This window comes from Muntiacus reevesi, chromosome 8 (assembly GCF_963930625.1).
Source record: "Muntiacus reevesi chromosome 8, mMunRee1.1, whole genome shotgun sequence".
Lineage (NCBI taxonomy): Eukaryota > Metazoa > Chordata > Mammalia > Artiodactyla > Cervidae > Muntiacus > Muntiacus reevesi.
Genome location: NC_089256.1, coordinates 33,059,511 through 33,075,823, shown reverse-complemented (window position 1 = coordinate 33,075,823; position 16,313 = coordinate 33,059,511). Strand labels below are relative to the sequence as shown.

Genomic DNA, 16,313 nt, shown 5'->3' with positions numbered 1-16,313 from the left:
TTTGGTTAGAACTTTATATTTGATGATTTTTATGGAGGGTAGTAACATGATAAAAATGGTAATTATTATATGGTAATTGTTGTTACTTGCTCTAGTTGTGGTTGTGTTTCACAAAGGACTAGATGTAGAAAGACTACTTTACTAATATAACAATACTTTGCTAACAAGTTGAGGACTTTTGTCTAATGTGCATATTCTTCAAAAACACCAAAAGAGAAATTGTTCCACGTATCTTTGCCTTTAATCTATTATAAACAAGTTCATTTCTGATAAGAGATAACTTTTTTTAAGGCCAGGTAATAGTCATGGTCTCTTGATTTGAAAGAACAGCAACTACAACCCCCATGAAATTAAGGTCAGTTTCCTTATTTATGAATTACAAATACTCTCCATATTGACACTGAAAATTTGAAAATTGAAAGAAGTCCATTTTGCCTATTCGTATAATAATGCAGAACACTTGACCTTTTGGGTTTTAGCATAGCTAAAACTAATGAGATGGTTGTTTACGTAAGCAGAATTTTATAATCCAGCGTAACATTTGGTTGTGAAATGGAGGAATCCATCAGCATGTGGAAATGCCGGTGCATTAACAGTATCAAGAGGTGGTAACTGGGTAACTCCCTGCTCAGGAGTCTCCCCTGTCCTGCATCTGCTATGAAGTCATGGCTCATGGGGGTGGCCGCTCAGGGAACACGCAGGAGGAACAGAAGAACGCTCGGGGTCTCAATCTGAGCTGCAGGTTAGGAATGCTTGGGAACCTTTAACGGTTATAGACCCTTAAGCCATGCCCCAGACCATGTCAATGTGTTTTAAATGCTCCCCCCACAGCCCCCCCTCCCTGCACACACATTCCATGTAAGTCTGTTATGCAGAACCAAGAAACCAAGGAATTCCTTGAGAACCAAGGAATTAGTATTTTCTTTAGCCACGAAAAAACACTTTCTATATCTGATTTCTTTTAAATACAGTATCAAAAAGATGAAATGGCTTAGGGGTAAAATAGATGATGCTATAAAAACTTTAAAGGAAAGAAACAGATTCTCACTCACCTGCCTTCTGGCAGTGTACAATCTTTTCATACACGGCGTCTGCGTTCTCGATCACTGCCTTGAGGGACTGGATCATCTGCAAGGGAAACACCCGGACAGGCGGTCACATGGACAGCTGGACGCAGGAGGGTCCCTGCTGGGGCCCGGCCCTCCCCGGCCACGCGCCCCCCCACCTGACGTCCTGCTCAGGGTCACGGGGAAAGTGGTCAAGCCACGCCTCCCCACACAAGCCCTCGGACCAGACTGCGAGGAGTGGCTCCCCAAGGTGGCCACACTGGGTGTGACCCTCGAGCCAGCACCAAACTAAGTCCCCTTCAGTATGACGATAGAAGTGAACATGGGTGCACCTCCGATCCCTTCTTCATTCTAAACAACACTTCTTCCATCACCTTATGGAAAGCTGCAGCACCCAAACGCCTCACTGTCTTCACCCAAGATGCCTCTGTTTGAGAATGAGTTTAAAGCTTCCAATGAGGATCAAAAACAGCATTTATGTGATGCATCACAAACGCTATCACCCAAACCAGTGTTTTCAGCGTGCCTATCACTAATTTTAAAAATCCAGCGTTGAGTTCTTGTTCCAGACTGCTTGTGCTTGTTTTAGGAGCTATGCCTGAATTAAGCAAAAGGAACAGGTCACAACTGACCCATTATTTTACTCACCAAAGTGTTGGGAAAAGATCTGTCTGAAGTAAACTTTTTGGCTCTGAAATTGCTGTGAAAATGGGATGGCCAGATTCAGTTCTCATGATTCAAACGGGTACAATTATGATCCTCGCCATAAGGGTAGACTCTCGCTTTTTGTATTTATGTTTTTAAATTTAATTTTAATATTGGAGTACAGCTGATTACAATGCTGTATTAGTTTCAGATCTGCAGCTAAGTGATTCGGTTATACAGATATCCATTCTTTTTCTGATTCTTTTCTTCTACACGTTATTACGGAATACTGAGTAGGCTTCTCTGTGCTATATAGTAGGTCCCTGTTGATTCTTAGCTTTTTGTATTTAAATGTCCAAATATTTCACATGATAATATTACTCATCTCTGTTGCATGACCATTTTACTTTATATAACAAACACCACTCCATCATTTTCCATTCCTTAAATTCTGCCTAGTTTTTCTTTATAGTACTTATCACTGGCTGCCACAGTAATGATTTTATGGAAACTAAATGTATGTAGGTTGGATTATTTATATAACTTAAAGAGCACCATATTTTATTAGTTGTACTTAATTAAATAAAGCATAATCAACACGCCTTTTAAGAAGTACACCAGATTCTTAAAGTGAGTCACACAACATTTATCAACGTCCACTGTTGTAAGAAAATGACAGTAAACATTGTAAAGTTTGAAGGTGTTCACTCAGGCCTTCATTCATTGTCTGTGAGGCTTCCTGTGAGGGCGCACACTGGGGCCGGTGACCTAAAAGACTCGGTCGCTGTCTGCAGGAAGTCTACAGCCCTGTGCAGGCCTCCCGCTTAGGAATTCAGTCTTTCCACATTCGCTCTTCAAGGTCTGAGTCATTCCTGTAAAGTATTCTACTCTATAGCATGACATACGGAACAGGCAGTGACAAAAACGAATAGTTCAGAACTCGGCAATGCCAATGGAAAGTCATTCGTACCATTCCATAGTTTGCATACTGAAAAGGTTCATACCGTCATCAGCAACCTTTCTCAGCTTTGATGTCGAGCCAAATAAGAGACTCCAAGCAGCCAGGACACCTTCCAGCAAGGATGCTGGCTGTCACAGCTCAGCGTCAAAGAACTGGCCAATTGTGCCCCCATCATTCAAACCGAGGGGGAAAAGCAACGAAAGGCAGCCGGTCCTGAGACAAGTGGGCAATGCAGGAGCAGTGACAGCCGTGAGGGAAGATCGGGGGTCCAGACAACCTGTGGGGGAAGGCGGTCACCAGAGATCCGCACTGGGGGAGCAGGGGTGCAGGACAGGCACAGGTTCACGTGGGTTCCTCAACTTCGGCATCGAGCACAAGATGTAAATGTGGTGAGCGACGATGTATTTCCCACCTGCAAGCTGAGTTTAATGAAAGGCATGATGAGGGTTCACAATAGTGCGGGGATCAGAGGAGCGGAGGCTTGTGGCTGGAGCCTGCCGAGAGCAATGTCCCAGGGGGCTCCCCACCCACCTGGGGGCCAGGTACCTCTGGGGGCTGGCCTTCCTGTCCTGTGCTCGCTGATACTAGCTTGGTATGAAAAGCTTGCTGTGACAAGGCTCAGAGCAACAGCAGGTCACATTATTATTCTTAGAAGCGTCTTCCAGTTTCAGGTATCACCAAAGGTGCTGCACCTTTTAAGTGCAAAAGACACAACAGGGCTTCAGAAGCACACGTTCCACTTCCAGGAGCTGGAGACAGACACCGCCCTGCCCTGGGGTCTGTGACCCCTCCTCTGCCCTGGGGACGATCGGGCCCTGAAGCTCCCTGTGCGGGGACCTGAGCTCCCTGTTGAGCGGGCCTGAAGGTCAGGAGGAAGGTAACCACAAGCAGGCGGGACTCCCAGAGCCAGGGTCCCGCCGCCGCCGCCGCCCGCGTGCTCCCAGGCCGACAGCGAGACCCCTGAGCCAGGGCAGGGCGTGGGGCGGCTCAGCACCAAGTCCTCCTCCCAGTACCTGGGACTGAACGACTCCTGAGCTGCATGCAGCATCTACACCCTGGGGGCGGCTGACTCCCCGGGGGAGCGAGGCAGGCACCGGGAGGGAACAGGGCAGGTCCATCACCACATGCGGCGCAGAGCAGCGGGGGGCCCGTGGGGGCCAGACCAGGAGACAGGGTCACCGGTCAGCAGAGCCCAGACACGGGAGGGAAGAAACACCCCCAGGCCTCGGGGGGCGACTCCCTTGGCCCCCCTGTCATGGAGTGAACTCAGCATCCCCTGGGGAGGAGGAGCTGCCAGCCTGGCCCGTTTTTCAGCTGCAGAGTATCTTTATAATGATGCTTACAGCCCCCGACCAGGGCGTGAGTCCATGAACGCTCCTGGTATCTGCGTCCCTTCTCCCCAGGGCGGGGCCCGTCCAGGCTGAGTCCAGGGAGCACTAGGGGCCTTGGGCTTCCGGGAGGGCCTGGGGCTGGGCTGGCCTTCCCAGCCGCCCGCCCAGGAGGCCGAGGTCTCACTCCCACTCAGCTGACAACTCTGCCTGGAGACGCTAAGGACGCGGAGGGGATGCGTGGGGCATCGTGAGTGCGAGGCAAGGCCAGCCTCCGCCGGGTCCTCCACGCTGCAGCGCGGGGCGACTCCTGATGGTCCAAGTGCCCGCTCAGCGAGTCAGAGTGAGCGTGTCCATGCCTCCCCAGCCCGGGGGGCCTACTGGCACTCTCCATCTCGCCAGGCCCACAGGAGGTGGGCAGCGGTGGTTCCACGGATGGGAACTCGGAGGACCCGAGACTGAAGCCACTTTCCCAAGGTGGCCTGGCGTGTGGGCAAAGGCTGCAACTAAGGACCGGGGCACAGGTATCCTGCATGACTCAGGGCCTCTGTGGTGCCCATGGTACCACGAGCAGAGCTGCCTGAGAGGGGAGCGCACTCCAACCAAGACAGCGGCCAGGAGCAGGGGACGCTCGGCCTCCTGACAGGCTACACATGGACGGACAGCGTCTCGGTCCTCACGTGGGCCCACGAGCGTGGTTTAAATAACGTTTCTACAAAGCACTTTGCAAAGCTATTTTCTTAAGGACAACGGTAAACAATTTCCTGGGCTCCACTTACCAACTCATTATTAAAAAACCGAAGTCATTTATGTTTAATGTGAAATCAACAGAATAAGCGTCTCCGGCTAGACAAAAGCAGATAGATGGGGCATGACATCAAGGCAGGAGTTGAAGGAAAAAACTGCTTTCAGTTATCTAATTTTCTCTGCATATATTACATTAACATGTCACCATAATGCAAGGCCCAGTAGAGTGACTGGTTTTATAACCATGATTTGCATTAATGCAAATACATTCATCAACACTCCTTAAATGCACAGGTGTTAAATCTCAGCGCCGACATCAGACATCCAGCTGCCAGCCCGAATGACTTGCCACATGGAACCCCTCATATTGTTTACAAGGCACAAGATGCTTCTACACTGCTGTTGTTAAGGGCTTCCCAGGTGGCGCTAGTGGTAGAGAATTCCCCTTGCCAATGCAGGAGACTCAAGAGACGTGAGTTCGATTCCTGGATTGGGAAGATCCCTGGGAGTAAGAAAGGGTAACCCACTTCAGTCTTCTTGCCTGGAGAGTTACATGGACAGAGGAGCCTGGCGGGGCTACAGTCCATGGGGTCACAGAGTCAGACACAACCGAGGGACTGAACACAGTGGATTCTACATTAGTGTCCAGTTACCAGTACCTCCTAAATTTCTGGAACTAATGTGTTAGGAAAATCTACAGATTTAACATAGCCCAGAAACCCACTTCATAAATCAACTTCAAGATAAGGTTTTAATACAGGACTCAAGCAGATGAAAAGTAGGCAGTTTCAACTAAAGGCAGAGTAAAAATTAAACCTCACATTAAACTGAAAATAAATCAGGAATGCCTTTCATAAAAATGTTTTGTAAGTTAACTCCTCATGTTAGTGTAAGACAAACGTCTCTACAGATATGGTTATAAGAAGAACAATTACTAATTAATATATTTTATATTACTGTATTCCTGTAGACCACTTCTTTATTTTCTGTTTACAACTTGCATATCAAGTAAGAACATTCTGTTTTCAAAATAAGCAAATAAGTCAGATTTTAGACAAGATACCAAATCTCCTTTCACCCCACCCCCCCGGGGACCCAGATTTTGGTAATTACAAAAGAAATTTGCTAGTAACGTTAAGTGCTTGGGTGACAGCAGCTTCTTGGCAACAGTGCTGACAACTTCTGAGTCCTAGACGTCCCCCTCCACTCAAGCCGTTCATCAGTTTCAGATCGCAGACGCTTCCTCCTGAGTCCTCCCACACCCACCCTGCCCTGACACAGACGCTGCAGCTGTTTCCAGTGAAGATACAAAGTCAGAGAAGTCAGAGAAGGGCTAAGGCTGCTGTGAAAGAGAATGGCCAGACAGCAAAGTGGGGGGGGGGGGGTTTCCTTTGACACGGACTCTGTGACTGTGTGACACACAGCAGGTAAGTATCTCCCCGACTCAAATGTTAACAGCTGGGCATCATTCGCAAACTCGTCAATGAGCTGGTACAAGAGATACGCCACCCACGCCCTGCCCCATCACTCCACACCCCAGAGCCCCACGGCTGTCCTCGGGGGACAAAGGGCGCCCCGGTGGCAGGAGCGGCTCAGGGACGATCCTGGAAGGCATGGACCAAGCGGACCCCTTCTCAGGACCCCAGGGACGGCTAACCACACGGCACGCGTGAACCAAGGGCCAAGGTCTGCGGAAGACAAGCCAGTTCGATCCACAGCAGTGTTTCCCACCCATCCTGGGTTATCTCTGCGGCAGTCTCTACACTCAGCATCATGAGAGGACCGTCACCCTTGTGCTCCAAGGCCCGACAAGTCAGCCCACCGCTGAGAACAAAACTCCCTCAGGAATCTTTCTGCTTCCGCGTGTGTGTGTGTTCTTGAAAGTAATGTCCTCTCTGCATTAACAACACTACTTTTGTAGTGTTTATCACTTTAAGATAAATATTACTGTGCAGGTAAAGAATTTTCAAGTCAAATGTGGGAACTCTGGAACCCAGGACTTCTAAACTGAAATGCAGAGGTAACATGTTCTTTCACGAAAGCTTCCAAGTACAGCAAAACGTCAAGGGGTTGAACTAACGAAAGAGAAACCATTTATGAAGTTCTTGTTGGAAATTACAATGTGGCTTTTTAATACTTGAAAATAATATGAAAATCACACATTTGAGCCGGGGCACAAAATTCATGTGGCTGTGGGTTCTCTGCCCAGCAGCAGGCTCATCTCACACGGGGGGACCACTCAAGACCCGGATCATAGCCCCGTCCAGCGAGCTCACTGTGAAAACACTTTCCAAACAGCAAACCATTTCCGAAGAGACTTGCCCTAGTTTCGCCGTGAAACTTGACTTCCATGTTTTCACTAAGCACATTACAGAAAACCATTGGAAAAAACCCTCTATAACAGAAAAACCAGAGAAGGAACTCTGCCAGACAAGGCCAAATATGAAATGATATCATATGTGGAATCAAAAAAATGATACAAATGAACTTCTAGACACAACAGAAATAGACCCACAGACATGGAAAACAAGCTTACGGTTACCAAAGGGGAAGGGTGGGGAAGGATAAATTAGGGATTTGAGATTAACACATACACAGTATTATATATAAAAGAAATAACCATCAAGGCCCTACTGTGTAGCACAGGGAGTTATACCCAACATCTTATAATAACCTATAATGGAAGAGAATCTAAAACAGAGTGTGTATAAATGTATAACTGAATATATATATATATATATAACTGGATCACTTTGCTGAGCACCTCAAACTAACACAACATCGTAAATCAACTATGCTGTTGCTATTGTTCCGTTGCTAAGCTGTGTCCTACTCTTTGCAACCCCACGGACCGCAGCAGGCCAGGCTCCTCTGTCCTACCCCGTCTCCTGGCCTTTGCTCATATTCATGTCCATTGAGTCGTGATCCATTGAGTCAAAGGGGCTTGAGTAACTCAATGAAGCTATGGGCCATGCTGTGTAGGGCCACCCAAGACAGACAGGTCATACTGAAGAGTTCTGACAAAACGTGGTCCCCTGGAGAAGGAAACGGCAACCACTCCATTATTCTTGCCCATGGCTGGTATTAAGAGACAAAAAAAAAAATAGTCAACTATACTTCAATCAAAAAAGAAAATTTAAAAGGAAAGGGAAAGAACTCTGGCAGAGGCGTTACTGGATGGTTAGCCTAGACGCAGCGAGGAACATGGCTGGATGCTGCCACGCATGGGCCCCCGTAGGTGTGGCGGAAGCGGGCAGGTCAGAGACCCACCTGCAGCGTCACCAGGCTCGGCAGACACTCTGCTAGCCTTAGAGGGAGGTGAGCGGCATGGCAAGAAAGGGGGCAGGCTGGAGGGACACGGGATCACGATTCTAAGCTGAGATGTGCTGTGATCGAGGTAGAACTTCAGGCTGTGAACAAAGGGCAGGGAAGGGGTGGGGCGGTGGGAAAGAGAGGCGGGCTGGAGAGAATCGTGGAGGGACAGCGCGGCACCAGCGAAGGACGCGCCCGGGCCCAGAAGGAAGAGCGAAGACCCAGAGGGCGACCCTGCAGGCGGTCACCCGGGCCTCGCCCAGAAGCTGTAAAGCGCTTCCAGGCCTACAACGCGCTCTTAAGGTGGTGCAGTTCCACCTTCCTGAAGTTCATGCTCAGGAAGTGGAGTTCCGCCCCAGCTGGCTGCAGGAGTTGGTGGTGACCTGGCGGGGGCGGGGGGCGGGGGGGGGGGGGGGGGAGGGTGTCGGGAGCTCCAGACGCGGCTGTGGGGTAATTCTGGACAGTCCCGGCGTGGCGCCAAAATCTGTGCTATAAACTGCCAGACGTGCTCCTGAGGACCACTGCACCGGGAGAAACAAGGTGTGTGGTGAACGCGGGGTTGGGGTGCGACACTCTGCCATTGTGCAGTGATGCGTTCAAAAGGGCAAGAGTAGAAGACACGTGCTGCCCTGGGCTGCGTATGCCAAGCGGAGACACGGCCCGAGGCGTGGCACGTGGTGTCCGACCTTGAGAAAGACCCGGAGCTTCCTGTGGGGTTGGATGGGGAAGGGCTGCCGCTTGTGAGTTTCTGTGAGGGGCACGAGGAGGGGCGTGAGGCCTGACGAGAGCTTTGAACTGAGATACAGGGGAAGGAAAGCTGTGACCAACCTAGAGAGCATATTAAAAAGCAGAGACATTACTTTGACAACAAAGGTCTGCGAGAGTCAATTCCTAGGCAGATTGATAAGAAGTCCAGGGGTCCCCAAGGAGAGAGGAGTCTGGAATTCTCAAGGACGAAGAAAGGACCACCTTTTTTCCCCTCTACATTCCTCAGGATTATATAACAATAATGTATCCTGCTTGAAGACAGTCTCTGAAAATAACCTTCTGGCTAATCCTGTTATCTTAAGGTGTAAATTATGGGAGCAGGTCTAGTGAGGTCTTTACAACCTCCACACATTCTTTTGATTCACTATAATAACTAATTAGAGAGTAAACAACTCCATTGCTAACGCTAGCAAGGGGGTACTCTTTCTGCCCCCTTCTGATGCCTATGTCAGAAGCTTTCTCAGTCTCCTTTATACTTTAATAAAACTTTATTACACAAAAGCTCTGAGCGATCAAGCCTCGTCTGTGGCCCTAGATTGAATTCTTCTCCTCCAGAGACCAAGAATCCTGGCATCTTTTCATGGTTCAGCAACAACCTTTCATCCGTCTAGTCAAGGCTATGGTTTTTCCAGTAGTCATGTGCAGATGTGAGATTTGGATGGCGAAGAAAGCTGAGCGCCAAAGAATTGATGCTTTTGAACTGTGGTGTTGGAGAAGACTCTTGAGAGTCTCTTGGACTGCAAGGAGATCCAACCAGTCCATCCTAAAGGAGATCAGTGCTGGGTGTCCATTGGAAGGACTGATGCTGAGGCTGAAACTCCAATACTTTGGCCACCTGATGCAAAGAGCTGACTCATTGGAAAAGATCCTGATGCTGGGAGGGATAGGGGGCAGGAGGAGAAGGGGATGACAGAGGATGAGATGGTTGGATGGCATCACTGACTCAATGGACATGAGTTTGAGTAAACTCCAGGTGTTGGTGATGGACAGGGAGGCCTGGCATGCTGTGGTCCATGGGGTTGCAAAGAGTCAGACACGACTGAGCGACTGAACTGCGCTGGACTGTGGGGGTGCGGCTCAGGACACGTGCGGTGATCTGATGCAGCAGGTGGGTGGGTGAGGCGCATGTGCACGTTCAGTTCACCTAGGCGCGGTATGGCGTGTCCACTACTGTTTTCTCATGGTCAAAACAGTGCACAAGTAAAAACAAATTTGTTAAAATTGTATTAGGTTAACACTGTAATATTCCACTAATGTACCACTGTCATATTCAAATAAATTTACACTTTCAAAACAAGGGTTATAACTGACTATAAAAGGGAGACCATTTCAAAAACCATGCAGTTTTCTTGAGAAGCAGCGTTAAACTCTCAGTATCTATCGGGTTCAACTGAAGGGTGCTCTTGGCGCCACAGAAGCCTGCCTCCACGCTGCGCTCAACTCTCTTAACAATCGTTTCTTGCCAGAGAAGAGATGCCAAGTGCTGTAACAAATCTGGAGCAAGTTATGAGTCAGGAGTGACCCAGGGTTCATATTCAGGAAGCCAAGGATTCTCTGGCTTTTCAGCATGCTCTGATCTGTCATGAAGGTCACTGCAGAGCTAGGGCCACACGCACCTCGGGCTGGGGCTGTGCCTCTCCCATAACTCTCGCCTGAGCTACAGCCTGGATCCCTCAGGTACTACATTTCAGGCCAAACCCCGTAAGTAGCATCCCGTCCCATCCGCAGGCATTTAGCTGAATTTCCACAGGGTGAAAAGCCTCCCCTATACCACCATCAATGACTCCATCTACCCCTTTTCACACCAAAGCAATATACTACCATATCCACACACTGATGGCTCCATCTCACAGATTAAACATCAAGTTTTAATTAAACTGCAGTTCCTGAAGTGAATTACCAGGTCAACATAAAAGCAGAGAGACATTAGGCTTATTATACACAGAGTAACAGAGGTCTCAGGCTTCCCTGATGGCTCAGACGGTAAAGAATCTGCCTGCAATGCGGGAGTCCTGGGTTTGATCCCTGGGTCAGGAAGAACCCCTGAAGGAGGGCAAGGTAACCCACTCCAGTATTCATGTCTGGAGAATCCCATGGACAGAGGAGCCTGGTGGGCTACAGTCCATGGGGTCTCAAAGAGTTGGACACGACTCAGTGACTTAATAGCAAATATAGGTTTTACCTATACTCACCAAGATAACCATTTGGATTTAGTATAAAACATGTAAATAAACAGCATCATGTAGTCAAAACAACCAATTTATTGCCCGAGGTTCTTTCTTTCTCCTAGTCACTTTGCTTCCTGGTGCACTGGGATGGACCACGTGTTTACATTGTGGGTATTTCTGAGAGGTACTTCCAGCATTAGCCACTAGAAGTCCTTAGTAATACACATTTGTAGGCTGGAGGAGAGGAGAAAGGGGCAAAGATGAGGGAAAACACCACAAAGAAGAAACGAAGGGGTGGGGGGCATATAGAGGAATAAAACAAAACAAAAAGATAAAATGACAGAGTCAGAGTTTAGAGGAATTAAAACAGTGAATGCAACAGGGTGACTTATCAGAAACCATCCATTAAATCAGATAAGAAAGTTTTACTTTATGCAGACAAGTGAATAAACGGTAACGCCAGAACCAAACTTTGATGCAGAAGGAGTTCACTCACATTTCAGATTAATTGAGACTTGGCATCACGAGAAGCCCCCATGTTCCTAAACAGGTTTCAGGGCTTGGGGCTGAAGCTGGGAACAGCAGAACAGAGTGGGGAAAACAGAAAGGGGCTCTGGGAAGCCGAGAGTTCCACTACATCAAGAGATCAGTTACAGAGTCAACGCACAGATTTGAAATGTTTATCCCACCGTCAATTGTTGGCAAAGTTTAAAATTTTCTGCACAGTTTTAGTTTCAGAAGTACACAGAGTGTCAACAAGTCGAAAAAATTTTTGATCTTGTACTGCTTCTGCATGATATGGTATTTGGCAAAAACAAAAACTGGTGAAAATTGAGCAACAAAACAGAACCCAAACCCTAAAAAGGAACCCTGATGCAACTATAAAACTATCCAGAAAAAGTAAATAACCAGTGCATGAATAATATGCCATCCTGGGCTTTTCTGTGTAGAGAGCATGTATATAGCACATTCGCATGCACTCAGATGATAATAACCCTCTTATGTCTCCATTTTATGACCAACCTCATGTGATCAGAAGTCTCCTTAGGGGAGAGCTCAGGGCGTTCCATGTCATTTTTGCACATGATTTCTGTGGGAAGCCGTATCCCACATTCTCACGATAAACGGACTCCTTTACAGCACGTGATGAATCATTTCACAACATGGTGACCTCAAGGGTGCACACACACCCCCATCGTCCCCCGGGGGCCCTCGGTCACAGTAGCCCCTGGACACTGTAAAAAGTTCCTCTGACTTTCTCAGCTGTGGCAGCGATGTGCTTACGTGACACTGTCATGTAATCTCAGCAGGAAACCTACTGGAGGGTCATCGTTTCATGATGTGGTGCAGTTTCTGCTGCATAGCATGGTGAATCCGCCGCAGGCAGACACACGCCCCCTCCCTCTTGACCTTCCTCCACCGCTGTTATCCCAGCCCCAGGTCGTCACAGCCCCGAGCTGAGCGCCCTGTGCTGTAAGCAGCTTCCCCCCGCTGTCTGCTTCACACGTGGTCGTGTATACGTGTCAACGCTACTCTATCAATTCATCCCACCCTGTCCTTCCCCCACTGGGTCCCCAAGTCTGTTCTCTCTGCCTATGTCTCGACTCCTGCCCTGCAAGTAGGCGCCTCTGCACCATCTTTCTAGAGTCCACACGTAGCAGCGTGAAGTTTGAGGGCCCCGTGGGCTCATATATTCCCTGAGGTCCCTAGAGCAGGAAGGAATATGAGTCTGTGAGGGCTCAGCTGCTCTCCACTGGGCTGGGTGGGCAGCAGGGGGGCCTGGGGGCCAGCCACTCGCTCCTGCCTTGAGTGAATGCCTGGGAATGGGGAGAGGAGGGCGGGGCCCAGTGGGATTTTCCTGGTGCCCAAAGTGTTAAAGCTGGTGGGCTCAGAAGCTGCGTTCTGGATGCGGGGGAAGCATCTCCAAACAACGGATGAGAAGGTTTAGAACCTGGCTTAAGCCACCCCGCAGGAGAAAAGGGGAACCGGGCCTGTTAAAGCCAGCTGCCCGGTGAGCAAGTTACTTCCAGAGCCTGTATCAGGAACTTCTGGATGCAGCACAACTCTTTCAAGTCACCAAGGACCGTTTAGAGCTCCGACACGCTCATTTAAAACTATTATTATGAAATTAATTAAATTTCAAAAGATACAATTTGAATTAAAATAGTACCACTTTTATTACCATCTCCTTATATCAAGGCTTTTCTCCAAGGGGATCAAGGTGATTTAGAAACTCCTAATTAACAGGCGGTAATTCAATCACAGTCTTACTGTAAGGTTGTCATTAGTTTCTCTCAGGTCTGCGGTAGCTAAGTAGAGATGTTAGTTAACAGAGAAAAGCAACCAGAGTCTTCTCCGTAAGGAGGAGCAGCCTTTTTAGAGCATCGTAAAGAGTCCACAGTTCTCTGGAACGGCAGAGCTAGGAGGAGGGCAAGATTCATTTGACCGCCTACTACGGTGTTCACGGTACAAACCCAGGCGTCCTTCCCGAGGGTGACCACAGAACTCACATCTTCTGCTTTCTGAGTAGACAGCCAACTCCCTGAGCAAGGTGGTGGGAAACCCAACCTTCTGCTTTTCACTTCGAAATTTTAAACCTGCCTTTATGAAATGGAATAACCCCGTCTCCATATACGGCAAGGCTGGTGCTCTGAGGTTCAAGTGATGGGAAAACATTCACACTGGGAGAGGTCTCAGCGCATCAAGAGCTGCACGCTTCTAGCCTTTGAAGACACAGACTGACCCGGTACTGATTGCCGAGCACTGAGAGCTTCCCGTGCTCTGGGCTGCTGACGTGTGACTTCACCATTCACGAAGACTCAGCACCGGGCAGGGACCCCTCGAGCTCCGGCACGCCCCCCAGCCCCCACTCACCGGGTTCCCGGGGTGGGAGTGCTCCCCCTCCCTCCCCCAAGGACCAGTCTCCGGGCAACGGTGTTGCGCAAAGGCGTTCACGCCAGGCACACCAGCCCAGGGCTGCAAGAACTCACGAAGCTAAATGCACCAAGGTGTGTCCTGGGCCAAACCCGCAACCCACGCTTGCCGGGGGCCAGTTGCCCGGGGAGTCGGCGCACAACCCCTGGGAGAGAAGGGCTGGAAGGGACTGGTCGCGGGGGGCTCGCAGTCTGCGTGCGATGCTGCGTGCAGGGCCCAGGCTTCCTCCTGGAGCCGGCGGGCGTCAGGGCAAGGGGCAAGGCATCGCTGCTGTCAGACGGGGGACGTGCTGCGCCAGGGATTTCGGGCGCGGCCTGCCGGGAGCCTGTGCCACCTGTGAGCTCACGAGGTGCTCGTCATCCGAGGACGCGTTGGGAAATCACAGAACTCTGCACACACGAGCCATGTTCCCATTCCGGGGTCTGAGCTGGGTCCGGCTGCCCTCCTCACCCCTCCACTCCCCAGCCCTGCGTGTCTCCTCCTTAAACAGGGCGCTTCAGGAAGGACCACGCATCCTCTGGCAACGGGCAGGGGAGACTCAGGGTGTGAACATGAGGTACATGGTGCAGGCACCTGGATGCCAGTGCCGCTTCCCGGCCTCCAGCCCCGGGCCCTGCTGTGCCCCCCCACCGACCCCCAGTCTCTGGAGAGGTCCGGGGGTCGCGTCCTCTTCCCGGACCAGCTCAGGGGGCCCTCACCACCTTAGCATGGGCACCGCCAGACCCTCTGCTACTGACTGGGAGGGTGGCCCCTGCACCCTGCGGTCCTGCCAGCTCCAAGCCCGGCCTCCCCGAGAAGGGCGTTCCGTGAATGCGTAGACCAGCCGAGTTCGGGGAGACGCCGGCACCCTGGACATAGACAGAGGGCTGGAAGGACCCCTCGGCGCTGTGTCCTCCAGACCCAGGGCGTTTTCCTTCCTTCAGTTATTTGTAAGCACGTTTTGAGTGCCTGCGGCAGGCTCTGACCTTAGATCGGGGGTGAGCAGGACACACGTGGTCACTGCCAGACTCAGACCCAGATCTGGGGAAGGGAGAAAGAGGTACCTGACAAAAAGGACTCGCACCAGAACCAATGGATGCAGGATTAGAATTGCAGGATTAAGAAAGAAGCAAGGAGGCCAGGTGGCCCTAGAGGCCCGCCCTTGCCCCTCAGGCCACGGGGTCTGGAGTGCGCTTCAGTTCCGGGTGGGGCTAGCTGTTGTTTAGTCGCTCAGTCATCTCTGACTCTGCAACCCCTTGGACTGTGGCCCACCAGGCTCCTCGGTCCATGGAATCCTCCAGGCAAGGGTTCTGGAGCAGGTTTCAATGGCATATGCTTAGCAAGGACTAGATTTCATAACTGGAGAGAAAGTCCTCCTCCCCGCCTGCCCAAGGGGAAGGGGAGAGGAAGCCGGGCGTTTTCAGAAGAAAGCAGAGCCCACTCGCCCCACCAGGTCCCCTCTCACTGAAGGAGAGGCTGGATTTGACTGAGACAGGAGCACCACCGAAACACAGTCCTTGACTCCTTTTCCCAGCCTTATTACCAAGCAGTGCAATCGGGATTAAACATCTTGCTAACTACGTGTAAAGTAGAGTTAGCTACACGTTTTATTGGATTATAACACAAAATTCTGCCTGATCGTCACCACTCTTTGCTGGAACAGCACACTGTCCTCGCAGGCACTGCGAGCAAATGTGGATTTTCACACGCTTTCCTCTCCAAGTCCAGCCTCTAGTGTTTTAATTCCGACACTGACAAGTCTTACTGCTTCAAGGGCCCACTGTCTCATCCGGAACAGAACTCATGTGCCCTCCTCTATGGGGTGACAAAGCAGAATGGTGTGCTTTGGATCAACATTCAAAACATGATTAAAACAAAAGAAGATGAAAAAGAAAGGAAACCTTTAAACTCATGATTTAAGCTGCTCAAAGTGAAAAGGGAAACCAGTGCATCAAAATACCCTAAGGACTTTTCCCCTGATCCTCATTTGAAGGGGCTGGCAAACTTTCCCTGTAAAGAAGCAGTAAATACTTTACGTGACTCTGCTGTTACCGTGTATAAGCAGACACAGGAGGTATCATGGACACGCTCTATCAGAATTTCCTTATGGACACCGAGGCTTCAATTTCATATGATTTTTACAGGTCATGAATTTTTATTTTTCAACCATTTAATATGTAAATTAAATGGTCCAACAAAGGTCCATCTTTCAAACCTATGGTTTTTCCAGTGGTCATGTATGGATGTGAGAGTTGGACTGTGAAGAAAGCTGAGCACGAAGAATGGATGCTTTTGAACTGTGGTGTTAGAGAAGACCTTGAGAGTCCCTTGGACTGCAAGGAGATCCAACTAGTCCATCCTAGAGGAGATCAGTCCTGGGTGTTCATTGGAAGGACTGATGCTG

At 49.8% G+C, this 16,313-nt stretch overlaps 1 protein-coding gene across 1 annotated transcript in view; it reads right to left on the bottom strand.

Moving 5' to 3' along the window:
- PLCL2 (phospholipase C like 2) overlaps positions 1–16,313 on the bottom strand; it is a 210,590-nt gene that overhangs the window by 58,424 nt on the left and 135,853 nt on the right. Inside the window, exon 5 of the mRNA XM_065943320.1 lies at positions 1,053–1,128. Within this exon, the coding sequence (XP_065799392.1) occupies positions 1,053–1,128 (76 nt within the window). The remainder of the gene's footprint in view (positions 1–1,052; positions 1,129–16,313) is intronic.